Genomic DNA, 17,597 nt, shown 5'->3' with positions numbered 1-17,597 from the left:
CATTTTAAACTAGAAAGCCAATAGGCTGGAGTGATTCCTTGCAATATACTTTCAAATAACTATCTGACTAATGTGGAGCAAGTGAGTGATTTTTTTTTTTTAAAGAATTAAGTGACAACAAGAAAAGATCAGGAATTTCCAGCTCTTATTTGTAGCACTCCCTTGTGGGCTTCAACCATTTCATTCACTGGTAAGGATTTTACAGTAAAGAATTTTTATTCAAAAATGTTTCAAAATCCAGAAAGAACAGTCTTCCCATGTGCAATATAGACAAATATAGATATATATATATATATATATATATATATATATATATATATATATATATATATATATATATATATATTAATAAACTAAGCTCTGCCACCTTTAGTAGTTATTATTAATGAATGAGAGGTCTACATGACATTGTTTATACACTGTGAAATATTTTCACAACTTAGCCAAAACAAAAGTCACAAAGTATAAATCATAAAGAATATGGCTAAGTTTGAGTCCATTTGAGATAACCTGTTGACTCCTTAAAACTCAGAGGGTGAAAACAGATAACGGCCTGCTAAGTGTCTTAATGAGTCTGTTAAAGATTATCAACAGATTGAAGCAAATTTCATTTCCTGGATGACTGTATGTTTTGTTGAAGAATTATAGAGCCCCTTCACAAAACTAATCTGAACTGAATTTGAATAAACTATGTGCACCAAAAGAAAATTATAGCACTGGAGAATTCACATTTGACATCAACATGCCAAGCATAAGATTCATCAAAGCCTCTCCACTTGAGATATAATATTCACAATGTTTCCATAGTTTGACCTCTGGTGACCTAGTATGACCTTTGATCCCAGCCAAAAACAATAGCAGCCAAGAACTCACTATGTTGCATACATGTATATGCCAAGTTTGGAGTCCATCCAACTTATTAACACTAAGTGATCATGTTTACAAACCTTTTACAAGTCACCTGGTATAAATCACAAAACAAAAATAGCCAATTGGAGGCCAATTGAGATATATCCTTTTGACCCCTTGAGCCAATTTTTCCATCAGAGGATGAAACTGAGTGTGCTTGAGTGTGCTTAAAGCATTACTACATATAAACTTTCCTTTTAACTTTCCTAAATGACTGTATGTTCTGTTAAAGACTTCACAAAACTGAACTTTGTTAAAGCCCCTTCACAAAACTGAACTGAAATACGAACAAACTATGTTCACCAAAAGAAAATTGTACCATTGGAGAATTGAAAGATTTATTGTAGTTTGATTTTTGGTATTATCGTGTTTAAAAGGATTCCAAGCTTTTGACACCTGTTGACCTCCATCAATTTCAATCATGGGGCATCTATCTACCAAGTATGACATTGATTGAACTTATGGTTCATGAGATATCGTGTTTACAAGCTGTTATTGACTATTTACCATTAAACCCCCAACTCATGAATATTAATGAGGTAAATACTGTTGTTGCAAAGAGCACATACTTACTATGTAGTTACATCACCATACCAAATATGAACTAAAATCAGATACACTATTGAAGAGATATTGACATTTTAAACATATTTTGTTAAGCCGGCCCACTCATTAATATTCATGCAATGGGAACCACACACAATAAGGCACATTAACGGACATCTACCTACCAAGCATGACATTGACTCAAACTTGTGCTTCTTGAGATATCATGTTTACAAGCTTTTCACTGTGATAACACCCCTAGCCCATGCCCATTCATGAATAATAATGAGGATGTAAATTCTTGATTATATGACCATGTACCTATTATCAACTGACATCAACATGCAAAGTATGAACTAAATCGGACATACCACTGAAGAGATATTGCCATTATAACAACTGTACATAAATACATTAATATTGACACTATTATATCTTTCATACAGATTAGACCTTCACTCTATGCACATGCTGAATAAAAGTAGAAAACCAACTGATACCTGCATGCTGCTTTTTCTTCCGGTTAACAGCAGCGCCAATAATTTCAAGCAGCTCCTGGTCCGACGCACCGCTACGAAGAACATCTCTGAGGGACACCTCCGCATTGCCGAACAGACAGACCTGAAACATAACCAAGCAATACCCAGGTTGGTTCAATATGGTCATGTAAATTTACAGTCTGCATTAGTTCCCTTGAGTCACACGACTGAATGTGTTTTCAAGAAATACCAAACAAAGATTCAAAGTTGCCCATTCAGTTTGTAAAACAAGGTAATACAAAGATAATTGCCAGGCAAAACACCCATGTAACGCTTGCATGTAAATACGCTTGCAAAATTTTTGTTATAAATATGTTCTTGACTAGGCCCAGCAGAGTGACAAAACGTGGTGATCACACACCAGGGAATAGTTTATCCGATCACTGCATCATAAAGTGTTATACAATGTGGGCAAATTGTATACATATACAAAGTAAAGACTTGTACACAGAAACCGTGATACTTTAAATCAGACACACTTCAGAGAGTTCAAACTGCTACACAAGATTGGAAAACTACATTATTCCTTTCAAAACCTGAATATTTGGTGTGAAGAAATAACAAACTTGCAAATCAATTTTCTACAAAACCAAAGTGTAGTTTAAAAAAGAAAATGGTGGCAACACAAACTGTCCAAATCTGATAAACCCTTTGAAGAATTATTCTTATAAATAATTAACCCCACAAATAACCCCATAATTAACCCCATGCCTGTAACAGAAGTCTATCTAACTATAAAATAGAACCAAATTTGAAGACCCTTGTGAAAAGGTTCTGAAAATTTAAATTCTGCTCTTTAAACCCGCAACGACCCAGATAATGATTGTAAATAGTACAAGCCCTACGTTACTTTACAGAGCACTTAATATTGAATTCATTGATATATCAGCTAATTTAAGACTGACCTTTAAGTTGCCATCGGCTGTCAGTCTCACTCTGTTGCAGGTTCCACAGAATGGTTTGGTCATTGAGGCGACGAAACCTACTTGTCCTGCAAATCCAGGGACTCGGAAGGCCTGCCAAGAATGAATCAGATAAGTAATTTATGCAGGTAGGCTGATATTTGTATTCCATGCAGCATATGCACAGAAAATTATTTATAAATATATTCCCGGCTATTCGATTTAATATGCTGCTAGTTGCACAAAACAAAACCCTTAATTTTTATAGTAGGACTCAGATGAAAAAAAATTCTTGAAAATTAAAATTACTTTTGTCAACAATAACACCATCAAGGTGAAAACGAGGGCCACAAGCAAGTTTAAAGACCAGCAGATAAAGGACACTTATCGAGTGTTTAATGCGCTGGGTGTTACACTAGTTCAAGGTTCCACTTGTGCAGTTTGGCTGAATGAAAAAAAACAGGCTTTAGAAAAACATAAAAGGTGCTTAAAACAAGTAGTTTGACCTGAAATTTAAAAAAAAGATCTCATCTTGCACGGTAACAAATGAAATTGTCATGGTAAAGTTATGATGTACAGTCAGCGACTGCAGCATGTCAAGTTCTGTGGAACTAGATACGACCAATCTGACTGCGCCGTCTGTCGATTTGAGGCGTAGCTGGAGAGTGCCATTTTGGTTTGATCCAACTTGTCAATGTCCGGTCAGAAGCCATAGTACCTTGGATACCATGCACACAGGGACCACACCCCAATTTAATTTGAAACAACCTTGAAAGCTGCTGGGAAGGCATTTCAAGAGAAACTTTCAGGAATTTTGTTTTCAATTTTTGGTGAGTTCTTTGCTCTTTTGATTTATGTACTAGTTATATGAGAGTTTGATTATTCTGCAACTAGGATCTTACTTACCCTTGAGGTATCATTTGGCTGATCTGAAATTCTCTGAATGTCCGGCCATCTTGTCTTTATGTCTGAGATCATTTTATCAAAACTGACCAATTTTGAGTCCTTCCACTTGTTTCCATCAAAAGGCATGTACTCGATAAACCTCACATCGATGGCCTGCGAAATGTGGTATAAAAACTGTAGTACTATTTTTCCCTGTGCGATGGAAAATTGTATACACAATACTTTGTACGTACACAGTTCAAGATTAAAAACAAAACTACCCTTTACTTATCGACTTTTATTCACTGAAAAGAAATTGTATTTTGATAGCTTTACGATCCAGTTGCACCAACCTCTTCTTCTACTTTATTTTATTGCACAGTATTGAAATCAATGCAAAAAAAAAAAAAAAAAATTGCTTTAATTCCATATAAGTTAACCTGTCTTCTTCAGTGTAAACCCTATTTAACAGGACCCATTGCCAACAGTGGGGTAAAGGTTAATGGGAGCCAATGATTAGATGGGCCCAAAAGCAAGCAAAGTGAGTCCTCAGGCTCCACTGCCCCCCCCCCCCCCCACTCATACCACCAACCTTTACATTGGTGACAAATTTCACACCTTTCTACCAATTTGTTCGAAATTCATATAAGATTTCCCACAAAGGAACTATAAATATGAGTTCTCATTGAAGACCGAGAAAGAAACAACATCTAGAAGCTGTAAGCAATGACCCACCTTATGCTTTGTGAATTCAACAAAATCGCAGATTTCATCGTCATTGAGTCCTTTCATGATCACACAATTGAGCTTTAAGGGTTTAAAGTTCATATCCAGGGCTTTGTCTATACTTCTCATGACATGTTTATAACCTGTAATGAGAGGAGAAATATCACTTAAAGCAGCTTGTTGTCTTAGCAACAAAGTATCTTCTCTACCCTTTCTTCCCTTCATATATTTTTATCAATATATGTGTTATCAATTTAAACACCCATACAATTGCATTAAAAGTACAACACCTATGTGATTATGACTCCACTCACTAGGCTTCAAATACAAATACAATTCTCTAAGCATGAGTACAAGTACATATGTAAATCCTCTAAGCATGAAGACGAGTACAAATACAATCCTCTAAGAATGAGGTCAAGTACAAATACAAGTAGGCTGCCCAGTATTGGCGATGTTCTAAATACTGACCACCCTCACTCCTTCACCCCTCAGTAGGCAATTTTGAAAACTACTGGTTGCTGTAATAATTAATATTGCTGAAAGAATTCAACAGGCGCTTTGGCAAATATTGGACTCTACAATATGTAAATTCAATGCTTCACTCACCTTTTCTTCTGGTTATGAATTCAAACTTTGCAGGTTCTAGTGTATCAAGGCTGATATTGATGCTGTCAAGTCCAGCATCTTTCAAAACTGGTAATTTCTTGGCCAAGGTAATCCCATTGGTTGTCATTGAGATAGTCTTCAACCCTTCCAATTTCTTTAGCTCTCCTGAAAATGATCAATGTTGTCAAAATTGTCTGAAAAATTCTGAAGTTTAATTAAATGATGTCAAAGCTAAGAAGAAAATGATACACTCTGACTGTTTCCAAAAACTGTCTCTGTTAAAGAGGTGATTTCAAGCACAGAACTAATTTTAATATGTCGTAAGTACCGTGGAATACGGAGAAGGAACTATACTTCTTAGCAAGCATTCCATCAAAGTCTTGGTAAATAATCATAGTAAGAGTAAAGTACTACACACATGGGTGAAATAGAAGCTTTTGGAGTCTAGGAACCACTTTCTGGGAAAAGTGGCTCCTCGCTTACAGGTAGACCTAGGAGTCACTTGGCAGGGACCAGGAGCCAGTGTGTAATTTAAAGGCATATGTGTGTAGGTTGAACATATCAAAGGACAGCAAAAGTGTTTCAAAACTCCTCAAATTTTGTACATTGTGTGAAAAATAACAACAATCATGTAGAAAACATCCTAAACAATCATCACTGAGATGTTTGGCCACCTCTTGTGGATTTGTATGCTGTCACGAAACTTTTTCCTTATTCACTATTTTTGTGTTATCAAACCAAGTTCTATCCTATCATTAAAAGTGTAAGTCACAGTGAAAACCTAACCAACTCAACATTTTTCACGTTTCGTTAGGTATTTTTTTCATTGTGGCCATTTACCAAACGCTGGGAAAATACAGTTAGCACCACAACACGGCTCATTTACCCGATCACAATCGACCAATCATATTGTCAGCAGGGTGGGAATTTTACGGTACGCTAGCGTACTGGAATGAAAATATGGCTTACCAAAATAAGAAAATCAAATGGGCCTAGTACTACACACCCTTGTAATGAGCGTACCAAAAATTCTGACCGTAAGTGACTGCATCGGACTGTAGTAGGCTTACCTGCAATCTGCTTCTTAGTTACGGAGGATTAATTTGTCGCGCAGCTAGAAAAAAGCACCAACGAACAGGCCGCACACAGCTGGCTGCTAGCTCAGCGATCGTGCCTGGACCGTCACAATACCTACGACTAACTGTGTATGCATCGCAAATTATTCCAACTTCACACATAAACTAGTTCATACTGTACATGTGCTCAGAATTTTCCCAGGTACCCTGCCAAACAACTGTGCGCTCATCCCCTGTCTAACACCTGTTTGTTAACATTTTTCACTGGCACGTTTCCAAGAAACGTTTCATGGAGTATTCCCCATGATACACGAGGCACAGTTCATACACGCAGCACAAGATATCAAGCTATGGCCATCTTTGTGAAAGTAAACCTTGTAATAAAATATGTTTTAGGCCACACGGCATGATTAACTAATGCTTAAAATTATTTCTATGTTCTTGTAGAAAACATCAAGTTCGCAAAATACAATTAGTTGTGTTTTTGTTGTTACGTGAGATCCGTAACAGACGAGGTGGTTAGGCAATTTGCTATACACTTAACTATGGTAGGACATTATATTTTCCGTATTTTTGGAAATTCTAGAAAATACTTCCCCCCCCCCCCCCGCTTAACACCAGATGTGGTCTTACGGTTTATTCATAAATGGGTGTACTAGAGCCTTGTTTACATGACATTAGTTGCATGTAGCACGATATGCCAGTTTTGCGTGAATTTTTCGAAAGTGGTTTGCTGGATCTTTCGTAAAATTTGAAAGGACCGAACTTACTTTTCGTACACAATTGGTAATTTCTCTACTGATTTTCAGAGTTTTTTTTACGATCTCCAGTCGATACATTTCCTTTGATCATGTATTTGAATAACTAATACCAAGTCGAGTATTCGACCCGGTATTGTCTGGTCGGAGAGTTCAACATGATGGACAGGGATTGTAATTATTTCGATCGAACATGCATTGACTGGATTATCTGCGCCGCTGTCGGCTCGATATAAAGTACACTTGTGCCGCGAATCAGGAAGTTTTCACAAAAGGATAACAGCGTTCAGGTCATTGTGCTGTGCTTACCGATTCATGAATTGTGCTTTCCAACTGAGAAATCTTGGCTCATGTTGGTAAGCACATTTCATCAAAAAATGAAAAAATGCTTACCAACTTTTTTTGCCAAATTCCCATCCTGATTGTCAGGAATGTATGACATAATTGTATGGCCCTTTTAACTGCATGGTACTGCTTAGATACAGCTCGGTTATATGTGCGAGACTAAAATAGCTCACATCACGCATTACAAACGGTTCGTAAGTTAAAGATCATGTTAAAGTTTACAAAAGAATTTTGTCAGAATTGTGGGTGCCATTAAGTTGGAAAGAGCTGCGCCTAGCCTATCAGTTATGACATGATTATTTGGACACCAGTTGGGAAGCTACGGGCGCTGTTTGGCTGCTGGCGCCAGCATAGTTTCACATCCTTACAGTAACATATATCGGCTGATAGGTAATCTTGAAGTGGTCACAAAGTTTCAAATTTTGCAACACAGTTTCACATCTTCCATTGCTAATGATGAGACACTGAGCATGGGATTCTTCCATCAATTACGTACCATCAAGCTATGCTTCGGTTTGCTACACTCTTTCAGTTCCTTAGGCTTTAATAAGAACAGTCATCTTTTTCACTTTCTTGGAGGGTTATTTTGTAATATATTTTCAAATTCTCACCAATTATTTCTGTCACATCTTTTCTAACCAACGGTTCGCCCCCGGTCAGTCGGATCTTGTCCACCCCTTCCTGGACAAAGAGGCTGGCCAGTCGAATGATCTCTGTTGTGGACAGAAGACGTTGAGTGGGCGTGAGAGGGACTCCTTCTTCTGGCATGCAGTACTGACCTAATAGTGTCGATAAAAAACATTTACAAAATACACACGGTCCCAATCACTGCAAAAATATTACTCAAAAGTAAGTGTACCGTATTGCCATTGACAGATGTTTGAGGGAGGGGCAAACCAAAATTAAGGTGGGATATCTAAGGCAAAGAATTAGATTACAAGGCAAAGCATGTGTGACTACAACAATGTGAAAGATCTGGGACATTAAGACTAATGCGGTGGGAAAGCTAGGCAAAAGAAATGGGGTAGTAAGCTAGCAGAGATTGCTGCAAAACAAGGTTGGAAATATGGAAGAGCTGGCAAATGCAACGTGGGATAAACAATCTGTGAGACAAAAGTACAAAATCTAGGCTAAAGAATACACAGGAGAATCAAGAGTTGTGCAAAGAATGGAAGGATGCTTACACAAATTAATTGGAATCTTTACAAAGAATATAGGAAAGTGCCTGTAGGACACTGGGGGGGGGGGGGGTGTAAAAGATCAAGGTATCTATGAAATTATTTTAGTATGGTTGTTATCTAAATCATTAATTGTTTTACAATAAAACACAGACAGTTATTATCTGAAAATTACCAGATCATACCAATATTTAGCTTGAGGTACTGTAAGGCCAGAAAAAAAGAAAAAAACAATGGCCTTTGGTTCATTGCTTCAACTAAATTTGATGTTATTGGAATAGCTACAAATTGAATTGCAGATATATAATACAATATAAAGGAATGCAAACAAATTCAAATCTAAAAATAAATTTATTCATCTAATAAATAATCATATTCCTGCCTTTGCAATTTAAAAAAAAAAAGAAAAAACAGACAAGAGATAACAGAACAAGGACAATACCAAAAAAGGTTGAAGCACTTATAGGTCAAACCACAAAGCAAACTATATCTACTTTATAAAATTGTTCTTGGTCAGGTTTTATACAACATACTGTAAGATAAGTATGAAATATATAATAACTTGACCCCATCTAGCAGCAACAAGTCACGTTTCAGCTTCTTCATTATTTGAACTACCTAAAAACCAATATTATTTTAGCGCAGGTACTGACTTTATAGTGAACCAATGCCATGGCGTACCTAGTGGATTAAGTCAGGGAGTTATTAAAAGCAACACATCTAGATCTCAGTAAAATTGTGGAATATAACACTGGACAGGTAAAGTAAGGTACAGCAGCAGCAGTTCACTGTTTTCTCATCTAAAGTGCTCTTCTAAAGTTACTAGTAAAGTAAAAAAAATTCCATCCACACTAGCATCCAAAATGAGGTAAAACTTGTTGGATTTAGGTAAGACTAACCCTTCCATTTCCCAGGGTACACATATGCAAATGAAATTTGATTCATTATGGCGATACAAAATTTGAACTCTAAGGGTGTTTTTACACTAGCTCCGGATCTGATCTCGACGTTGAGATCAAGACTGTAGTTTAAATGTAATTCAGAGCCGGTATCAGATCCTCTAAGCTTGATGCTGGCTATGACCAGGATCTGATCTAGCTATAGGACAGTTTACGGGCAAAATTCCTTTAAATTCTGCCACATCTTCCCAGACTTTATGCAAGCTTCTGTAGATTACACATAAAGGTCAGTGGTCTGCGGTATACTTACAACGTAAATTACATTTCTCTGTCAGGGAGATTCTCAGGTAGTTATGTTGCCTTCCAAATGAATCTGTCAGGAATGCAGAGAATGGCAATATCCCCTCCTTAGCAGACGGTGGTGGGTGGCTCAAGATCCCCTCCTTAGCAGACGGTGGTGGGTGGCTCAAGATCCCCTCCTTAGCAGACGGTGGTGGGTGGCTCAAGATCCCTTCCTTAACAGGCGGTGGTGGGTGGCTCGACGACGACACCGAGCTGGTCTGTGAAAAGGAATAAGCACACAATGGACTATTGACTGACATTCATTGAGTAGATATACAATATTCTTATATATGATATCCATTGAGTATTTATACAATATTCTTATATATGTATCCATTGAGTATTTATACATTATTCTTATATATGATATCCATTGAGTATTTATACAATATTCTTATATATGTATCCATTGTGTATTTATACAATATTCTTATATATGATATCCGTTGACTATATTCTTATATATGACATCCATTCAGTATACAATATTCTTATATATGACATCCATTGAGTATACAATATTCTTATATATGACATCCATTGAGTATTTATACAATATTCTTATATATGTTGAGTATATACAATATTCTTATATATGACATCCATTGAATACAATATTCTTATTTGACATCCATGATTGAGTATATTTCTTATTTATGATATCCATTGAGTGTATACATAATACAATATTGTTTTATATGAAATCCATTGACTATATACAATATATGACTTCATCCATTGAGTATACAATATTCTTATATATGACATCCATTGAGTATGTAAACAATATTCTTATATATCCATTGAGTATTTATACAATATCCATATGTCATACAGTATATAAGATTATATGACATCCATCATTGAGTATATTCTTATGATATCCATTGAGTATCAATATTCTTATATATGACATACTGTACATTGAGTATATATATATACTTTTTATATATGACATCCATTGAGAATATATATACAATATTCTTTTATATGAGTATATGAATATATTCTAAGAATGCTTTACCAAACATTAGTTTTCCCCCATTTTTCATATTGCTCTATTATCTGGCACCTATCATGTTTATCTTCACCCTATTGAAATCCTACAAAAGAAAGTCGTTCGTCATGTAAACCATTCTGAATATCTTGAACACACCAGCTCACTTTTCAAATTGCTCAACTTATTAAAATTTAGGGATATTATTAGGCTTGGAATGGCTTACTTCCTGCAGCCTTTCATGACTTCTTTACTAATAACAGTGCCAAACATAGTCACTGCACTAGAAGTGCCGGTCAAGCACACCACAACTTATTTAATACAACATTTGGTATGTTTAAGTTTAAAGAATCGTGCTGTAAGGACATATAATTCTCTTACTGCACTCAAGGGCGGCAGAACCGACCACTTTTCCTCAGGTTAAAAATGTGCCCTTTTCTACATAAAATTTGAGGTGTCTGAAGTTAGCAAGAGGTCAGGGAACCAGAATGAACACTCGGGAAGGGCCGTTTCCGGCCATCTGAGGGTTTTGTAAAACCAAAAATTTTCTAGTACGCGCTCAGCGCCAACCAATGGTGGCGCTCCGCTCAGATAGTCGTGCATAAATCTTTGCAAATCCTGGCTACGCCCCTGACTTTTAATGAATTTCTGTTGGTCAAACTCAAAGCTATTTCAAATGGAAAAAATTTGTTAAGATATTAACAAGAAATAAACTCTAATTCGGAAGATTCCTACATGAGCAACTAGCATGATTTCACCTCATTTTATCTCAAAAGAAAACTTGTTCCTTGTTCCCCAATTTGCGCATTGGATATTGCAGTGCTAGTATGCATATTTTCCTTGGGGGGGGGGGGGGGGGGGCGTTGATGGAGTGATGTGTATATGCAAACAAGATAATACAATAAGAGTTATAAAGGGTACTAAATATAAGGCTGCATCAGTCCAAGCAAATTTCTGCAAAGTGCCCTTTGATGTCGGTGCCCCCCCAGATTGAAAGTGCTTCCGCCGCCCTTGACTGCACTACTACTGTATAAAATCTAAACCATCTAAAGTAATTTACAAAAACGCTAAAATAGAAAGTAATTTCACCGAACTGATACATCGTTTATATTGTATGTTATAAATTATTCCTTATTAAGACATGAATTATTTTTTCATTTAGGTACAGTATATACTTTTTTTTTTGGGAGTCCTTTTACTTTGTTAAGCCTGTATTGGCTTAGGACTTCCCTCCACATTTATATATTTATTATCTGTGGAAAATCAAATAAACAAACAAACAAACAAACATGTATGTACAGTATGTTTCATCACTGCAGCAGGACGATAGGTTTGACAGTACTCACTATTCATATCATTTACCTTCATTTACCTTCATTTACCTACAGTTACATTTACCTAATCTGACAGCACATGTTGGAAAGGTTTGATTCCATGTATTCACAAGTGCAGTCAAAGGCCTAACATTAAAGCAAATAATAGACTTAACACAAGTCACACTTCTGCTCAAGTGCAAATAATGACTGACTATGACACACATGGTATAGTCTGAACTGTTTCAGCTCAGATTGATTTCACATTGTACAGTAACATATAAACTATATGCACAAATCATAATGTTGAGCTGCACATTGAAAACTTGATTCTCTAAGCCTTTCTTCACATCTGGACAACCTCTGATGACAATGTGTCTGGAAATTACAGGTTTTTGACGTCTTGTTTCTTGAAATATAATTTCCCTTTAGCCTATTATACTGTAGGTATGGCAAAGTGACAGCGAATGCTTTTCAACTGTGAACAGATGACATGTAGGTACTCCACATGCGACAGCTTGTTTTTCCTAAGTTTGGAACGGGACTAGAAGCCTTTAAAACAGTCTGAGCAACTCAGTCACTTTTATAAATTATAGTACTAGAGTAGAGATGATGTTTCTTTTCTCTAGTGCATTTGAACTTCTTACCCATTGAAGTGGACTTACCTAATATTTTTAACCTGGAACTCTAATATCACATATCTCAAGTAGCCGGTGTTCTGAATCTCATTCAGGAGAACTGTTAATAATATATCCCTATATGGAATGGCAAGCCAATTAAACCTGATCTGCACCTTGTGTCAGTTTGTTTGGATTCTTGATACTTCCGTTTCCAATGTATACATTAGTGATCGCGGGGCGCAAGTCAACGTAAATCCTGCACCACAGGGCACAGAGACCCACCCAGCAGCTGATCAGATTTGAGCTTTATTTTTTATTATTTAGTAAATTTGAAGAGTCAATAGAAGAGTCATTCTGCTGCAGTAACTGCTGCCGAAAAAAGTGTACGTTAACGGAAATTGTTCTGCTGCAGTAAAGACTGCAGCATAATGAGTAAGATTTACGTTAGTCTTTATTTGACAATGATATTGCCGCGTAATTAGTTTATTTCTTTCTTGGTCATTATGTGACTGTAAAGATTGCCGCATAATGACTAAGAGTCATTTATGCGGCAGTAAAAACTTCATAATAAGGACAATATCAGTTTTGTCCAAAATGACGACCTTTCTGCTGACACACTGGCCAATAAATATTCAAGCCTTGGTCATTAGGCTGCGTAAAAAGAACCTCACATAATGACTTTTAATTGTTTTTCTCAAAATGTGGCACAAAATTTACTACCGTAGAAGGTGTAAAAGCAGCATGAAAAGTTACTGACTAATGTCCATTTTGGCGTTCCATACTCAATGACCTTTTGAAGCTTGTACACAGAACTAAAATTTTGGATGATTTTATTGACAAATGAAGGCCACGATGAAACCTACCTTATAAAAGGAACGTTGCTGGATTATGTGTCCATGCTCGGCTGTCCACAGTCCACCAAATCGGTGGGATGTTCGAAGAGAATTTACAAGTGAACTGCTACGTGCGCCATTGAAAGCTTTGGACGCTGTCGTCAAAGCACACTTGTTGACACCAAGGCTCTGCATAATGACAGTTGAATCTAAGAGGGAAATATCAGACCAAAATAACATAAGAGTAAATGACTTTCAGTTGGTGCAAAAAGTTGATGGTTGGTTGGTTGGTTATAAATCATATATAAAATGCACAAGATCTATTTGCAAGCAAGATATGTCGCAGGATAGTAAAATCCATCCTCTCACCGATTAATTTCATTCAGGTTATACTCCCTGGTTCCAAAAAAAAATGGAATGGCTTTGATACAATCCCACTATTTAATTCTTGATCTTAGATAAGTTTAATTCAAAGTCCAAACATCTATCAAGGTTCACATATTTGTGCAGCCGCAGAAATTTATTGAACTTTCTTTCAACTCAAGGGTTTGCAGAAAACTGGGAGCGAGCAATAGGGCAATGAAATCAACACTGTAAGAGATCTTTTGATTATTTAACAAGAAATTTCTGAAAACTAACATAAATTTGTGCATACCTCCACATGAAATGTGAACACAAAACACCAACTTGGCTATGTATAGTTTAAACTATATGTGTTATATATTGTTGGACTGAACATTTGTAAGAAGTTGCCAAATAGCTTTGGAATCACCTTGTTCTTAGAAAAAGAATCTCTAAAATAACTTTTTTTTTGCCCATCAAATTAAATTAACAACTTTGTTTCTCCAGAATCAATGTCTCTGGATTTTTAAATGTTGACAAATTCCTCATTTTAATGGCAAAGTTATCTCAGCATGGAACCACTTGGATGGATTTTTCATTTTGACCCTTTTCTTTGGGGGCGGAGGGGGGGGGGGGGAGGACACACTATGTAGAAAAATATTTCCCCAATTTTCTAATGACCGATTTGTATCTGCTACAGGCAAAACAGATTGAGAAAAACAACTCCTAAGTTCATTCTTCAATGCATTTGCATCTCATTTATTTGTCACACGATAGCCCGTCTTTATAGATGTTGGTTGGTGTGAGGCAGGGTGTTTCCAAGTGAAATATATCAGGTGACGGTAACTCAAATTAATTTTCTTCAGTTAACTTCAGTATTGGCAATTCGACTTTCCTTAAGTCGTATAAATATGATCAATTAATGTGCAAGATGAATTAGTTTCTCTAGTTGGTACCTTTATTATTTGCTTCAAGTTGTACATCTCCATCCTCCATCAACCTTTTGTAACTACCACGTAATAGATTAATGTTTAAGTCAGCAGACCTACTAACGTTAGTAACATGTTTATGTCATTAGGCAAATAGTAGTGTAACTGTATCCCTAACGTTACGGCTATATGAATTAACTATACTGTCGGGAGATGTAGGTAAGAGACAAGTCGTTAAATTGGGGACTAGTACTAGTACGGTTGTCCTAACTTAGTCCAAAGTACGCTAACGAGTGCCAAACCTTAATTACAACGTTTTACCTTCTTAGTCCAGCCGACACTGTCTTATGGTGTTGATAGAGCATGACTAGGTAATAAACTAAGTGGTTCAAAGTCAAAGAAGATCTGGTAACTGTCGACTGATCTCAGCCTGGTAATTATGGCGAAGGTCTCCATTACGTAGCGTTACGCATGTGTTTGTCTACTGGCTACACTGAAGTAACATTTGAACTATATAACGTTAGAATACCATATAATTTGAACTCAATATATATGGCATCAACTATCATCGTGGAAGTATAATATAAAATCCTATGGGGTGGGATCAGTGACCCTTCCCAACGGCAAAACTCATGGATTCATTAACAAAACAAAACAAATACTTTGATACTTTGAATAGTGTGTTTAAAACATCTAAAGCAGTTCATGTGAAATGAACATTAAAACACTCTAAAGGGCCGCTAACACTGAAAGTTGCCTGTGTATGTCTCAGCCCCACCCCCACCCATCATCACCACTTTTGTTACTACAGATACACTTCACGCCATCCTGGATCTCAGCTCCGAGTGCCAAAGTATTTCATTAAATTTCTACAAAAAGTCCAAATTGGTCGACATACTATACGCTAAGTCACAATAAATAGCAATTTTTGGTATGTCGACTTAAAACATGTATTCTTGTAATGACTATATGAGTCTGCAAGAAATACCTGTCCGGACTGTAGCTGTTATAATATCCTGTGCCCCAGGCATTTGCCCATGCAGAAAGGGGAGCGAGTGGCGGGGCATTGCTCACATCATTATTTAAAGACGATGTGATCCTCATTAGATATGTTGATAAATTTCTGTGGTTGATTACATATTTATTTAGGTTCACTTTAATTTTGGAGAATTTTGGAGCCGGGGTATCGGGGGGGGGGGCTGGGGTCAAGAAGCGTTAGGATATTTTGATGGAAATGTTGTACTGGTTTCAGTGGTTTCACAAATTGTGTTTTCTGTGGCAGTGTAAAGTTTTGCCTTAACATCCCTAGTTATATTACCACCGCCAAGCTGCTTGTAGCAGCAAACACAATCCCTCTCTTTGAACGACTTATTGTTTCAAACCAAACATATTTAAAAAAAAAACACCCTAGCTAGGCTCCTCGACCCCCTAATTCAACATCTCTTAGTACATACTTTATGAAACTTACTCAAGAAATGCTTTCGATATAAAGTAGTTTTTAACGGGGAGGCTCTCCCAGACTTCGGCTCTGGTAGCTGGGGCCAAGCTTCGGCTCTTGCAGAGGGAGGCGAACCCTTGTTTAGGAACCCGGTGCAGCTAGAGGAATTGTGGGTCAAACTCCGGTAGAATAGCTATCTTCCGGAGAACAGCCCAACCGCTGGGAATTGGTTTTCCTTTTGTCCCGTTTTCTTAGCTAGCATAGGCCTAGTTCCCATCCGGGAGGGTGGGGTTGTCGAGTCTGGAGCAGCCTCATAGTATTTAAGTTTCCCACGTTGTAGTTTTTAAGCTTCCACTCTGTGTATATATTGCTTGTCTTCTCCCACCCCCCCCTCTCCCGGCTCCTGACACTAGGTACCTTGGGCCCTCACTTGTTTTACGGCCCTTCAACAGTTCAAGGAAGTTCTAGGTGTTATCAACTTTGGTATAGTGCGCATTTCAAGTGTGCAAGATACTGCTAAATGCAGAAAGGAAGTTCCCAAAATCGTTGGGGTAGAAATTTGACGGGGTTGGGATCCCGTGGAGGTAAATTTTTGTATTTGCCCAACAATGGTGGCAAAGCCGAAAGGGACACTGGAAATAAAACACACCGTGGTTACAGACATTTCGAACTTTTGTTCTAATTATGTCGAAATTTTACCTCAACATTTAATCGATATAGAGATTATAGAGATCAAGAGATCTCGATCTAGAGATTTTGATGTTTTATTTCGAAATCTGTTACAAAGATAATATATAATTGAACAAAATTATCAAGTTCCCCCAAAATAGGTAACTTTTTGAGTAAGGGGATTTCAATATTGTACAGTTTGCCATAAAAATGGTCAATTATACAAAACAACTCAAGAGTGAATAATTCTTATTTTGTTAGCAAAACCAAAGACATTTTGGGGGTAAATATAGTGACCTTCCCAACTCCCTTGGCCTGATTAAAACGGAGAACCAGACAAGGGGTCCAAACTGTTCCACAGTATACGTATACCACATACAGTAGGTTATAGGCACATGCAGATAAACGTAGAAAAAAAGAAAAAACGAGGGCTTTACCGTCAGTTACTCCGATCTTCCAAATGTCTCCTTAGTAAGTTAGTATACCGAAACAAGTGGATTCCTTGCAAATATCTCGATGACAACAAACCGTCAGCGGTATATATATAGTTATATCTGAGTCGGGCGTTCGTTTCTATAGGCTTGTTATCGTGGACAGAAGCCTCCGCCCTTCGTTGAGTTTAAGTTTAAGGCAATAAGCGGGTACATGTATTTTACACTCGTTAGTAACGGTAGAGTGACACTCGTTCTTGTAAATTAAATCAGCATTTTGAGTTACTTTTTGTACGTTTAGATGGTTTCGA

At 37.0% G+C, this 17,597-nt stretch overlaps 1 protein-coding gene across 4 annotated transcripts in view; it reads right to left on the bottom strand.

The window, feature by feature from the left end:
- The window catches only part of LOC139970460 (molybdenum cofactor biosynthesis protein 1-like), a 27,589-nt gene extending 9,992 nt beyond the window's left edge, over positions 1–17,597 (bottom strand). Inside the window, exons 1-10 of one of the 4 annotated variants that reach the window (XM_071976192.1) lie at positions 15,070–15,233; positions 13,508–13,686; positions 9,913–9,932; positions 9,683–9,840; positions 7,907–8,074; positions 5,117–5,281; positions 4,517–4,650; positions 3,803–3,955; positions 2,900–3,010; positions 1,956–2,076 (exon numbers count right to left, since the gene is read on the bottom strand). In XM_071976192.1, coding sequence (XP_071832293.1) covers positions 1,956–2,076; positions 2,900–3,010; positions 3,803–3,955; positions 4,517–4,650; positions 5,117–5,281; positions 7,907–8,074; positions 9,683–9,840; positions 9,913–9,932; positions 13,508–13,672 — 1,195 coding nt within the window. In that variant the 5' untranslated portion in view covers positions 13,673–13,686; positions 15,070–15,233. Of the gene's footprint in view, positions 1–1,955; positions 2,077–2,899; positions 3,011–3,802; positions 3,956–4,516; positions 4,651–5,116; positions 5,282–7,906; positions 8,075–9,682; positions 9,933–13,507; positions 13,687–15,069; positions 15,234–17,292 lie in introns of those variants that run through there. The other 3 variants (XM_071976190.1, XM_071976189.1, XM_071976191.1) reach the window with 3 other exon arrangements.

The sequence above is a fragment of the Apostichopus japonicus genome, chromosome 8 (genome assembly GCF_037975245.1).
Source record: "Apostichopus japonicus isolate 1M-3 chromosome 8, ASM3797524v1, whole genome shotgun sequence".
NCBI classification, from domain to species: domain Eukaryota; kingdom Metazoa; phylum Echinodermata; class Holothuroidea; order Aspidochirotida; family Stichopodidae; genus Apostichopus; species Apostichopus japonicus.
The sequence above is the reverse complement of the archived record's forward strand: the minus strand, read 5'-3'. Positions and strand labels throughout refer to the sequence as shown.